This window comes from Opisthorchis viverrini (assembly GCF_000715545.1).
Source record: "Opisthorchis viverrini unplaced genomic scaffold opera_v5_77, whole genome shotgun sequence".
Taxonomy (NCBI): domain Eukaryota; kingdom Metazoa; phylum Platyhelminthes; class Trematoda; order Opisthorchiida; family Opisthorchiidae; genus Opisthorchis; species Opisthorchis viverrini.
The window spans coordinates 798,915-801,412 of NW_008751733.1; the positions used below are offsets into that span (position 1 = coordinate 798,915).

General features: G+C 43.4%; 1 protein-coding gene across 1 annotated transcript in view; it reads right to left on the reverse strand.

Annotated features, from left to right (window-relative positions):
- The window catches only part of T265_04577 (hypothetical protein), a gene marked incomplete at both ends in the record, with an annotated part of 4,178 nt that extends 2,104 nt beyond the window's left edge, over positions 1-2,074 (reverse strand). The window contains one exon of the mRNA XM_009169352.1: positions 1,363-2,074. Coding sequence (XP_009167616.1) covers positions 1,363-2,074 — 712 coding nt within the window. The remainder of the gene's footprint in view (positions 1-1,362) is intronic.
- Positions 2,075-2,498: the final 424 nt, after the last annotated feature.

The following is a 2,498-nucleotide window of genomic DNA, read 5'->3' on the forward strand; positions in this document are numbered from 1 at the left end:
CCGTTGGTATCCTTGGGTAGGGAAAAAAGGGACCGGAACTAAGGCTTAGGTCACACATCTAGGTCAGTGTTCATCCAGTTTACCTTAAAACACCTCAACAGCAGGTGTCACGACGCCACTGTTCAGAAGGCTATCAACTAACCTAAAGGACGAACAGGAAATCGATGCTGTATTTTTTCACTCTGGGTTGCTGCTGCTTGGAAGGATGTCTCTTGTGTGAGTTATCTTCGCCAGATTGAAATATTGACTACGCCGCGGGAAGATTTTTCAACACCAGTGCGGTTATGTTTGAGGGTAAACTAACCTAGCTCAAGACCGCTCTGCATTATGATGCCATGGTAACTCTGCTTTGAATTCTCTTTGTCTGTTGAAATTCGCCCTTATAGAATAGGAATTAAATCGGTGCACTGGACCCGAGTGACAGCCGGATGAACTTCGCCAGATGCAGTAGTAGTAAGTCCCAATGGTGATGGGAAGCTTTGTGGATAGCGCGTACGAAAGTAACAAGTACAATGAGTACGAATCAGTTTGTCTCAGATTGGAAAATATAACAGCTTGAATGACCTGTTCAAATCGGCACGCATAATTTCCCTCTATTTCCTACTTCAGGCTACTAAATTATGGAAAAAATGTAGGGAAAAGTCGGTCGTATCAGATAGGTAGTCCCAATTTTGAATTCACATCTCTTGTCAGCCAGAAGTGACCCGTGTTTAGAAAGCAGCCCACTACGTGTTTCGATCTGATTAGGACTCTTTAGGTAGATGTTGCCTGCTTCTAATGCCTCATATTCGGTTCTAAAGTTCACAAATCAAGCGGTCACTAACCTTAATTCTGTATACAGCGTTTTTGTTGGTTTGTCTTACGCGTCGAATTATGACTGCCAGTGAATCATCATTCCCAGTTGTAAACTGCGTATATGTTGTGAGGTGAATGATGAATGCTGTATGACTGAAGTCAGGTTTGGACCAACATTTTGCACCATACCCTTTTCACTCTGCGCAAGTGTTTGAAATTGCGCAATTCGTTCTCGACAACGGCGCCTTCGCAGTCAGATGCTTGCCGCTGTTAGGCCTTAAGATGTGGGAGCCTCTGAAATAAAAGTTACTACATGTAGCTAAGAGGGTATCCGTGTGGAGGCTGCCAGTGACCTGTTTACCAGAAAAATGATAGGCCTAAATACAGCTGTTAGCTTTCATCTTGAACTGATGGTGGATAGCGTCTCAGTGAAATCACCATGCCTAGACTTGAGTTGTTACAAGCTTATTGTGGTCAAAAACTTGCGTTGGACGATTGCAAATTCGACAAGTTCAAAATTCAAACACTATTTCTTGGCACGTGAAATCGGACCAATATGCTACTTACGCTGAAACAGTACATCTCCTTTTGCCCAGCCGGATGGATAAAAGACGTTTTCCGTCCATGCTTCGAAACCAGTTTGACAGTAGACGTTTTCTTCCGGATCCTTATCCTTACAATCCGGTCCCATTGTGTATGCCGACTTGATGCGCAGAAAGTGTATACTCACCAAATCTGCTTGCGATAGGATGACAGGAGATAACCCTTTTTCTGGTGGATACATAGCAACTACACAGGCATATATTCCGTTATCCGTTGGGTTTGCATCCAGAATGGTCAAACGAGCCTGCTCCAGCTGAACATTCATATCAGGTTTCCAGTAAGGCACCACCTGAAGTATATCATAGCTTCTTCGTCCATCGCCAAGCCATGGATCGACGACTGTGTCCCAGTTTTGATGGGCCCATACAATTGACCAATAGTAACTTTCTTGCGCAGCCATTTTTCGTTGTCGATACAGTCTGCTGGTCATTTGCGGAGTAAGCGCACATGGAAGGTAAATCACACTGCCCAACATGGCTTCTTGGTAGTAAGGCCCTTCCCATTTCTTTGCATTCAGACCAGCCAGTGTGAAGTTATCCCTCTTTGGGTCAAATGGTGGTGCCTCAGTTGGACGGGGATCCTCCAATTCCAAATGTTCCGTTGTTTGTGCAGCATCAACCCGTGTAAAAATACAAACCAAAAGAATAAATGTATTCCCAACGTCTAGCATTCGCATGACGTATAGCCAATACGGACAACAGGTCTATTGATCTCCAGGTGGGAATGATCAATACTGACTGGTGCAGATCATGTGACGTTTTACTTCAGTAAAATTATATTACTGGCTTCCCGATTTTCGGATTTCGTGAATAGCTGTTAGTTGTCATAGGTATTGGTTGGCGATGACTTTTTAATTACTGATGGTAGAGTGAGGAGAGTGGGTAACTTTCAACTGTCACTTCGTTCTGTCAGTGAAGCCATTCAATGGTGAAAAACCGAGCTGTCCCATCTTTATTGAGAATCAGTAGCAATGCGCATCTCACGAAACTCAGAAACTTTGTGCGTATTTTCCTTTATGAGAATTCCTTGTGTAAAATTTTGAAAGATCGTCATTTACTTGCCTGTTTCTGTGTTTCACTTGAGCTCAAAAATGTTTCACT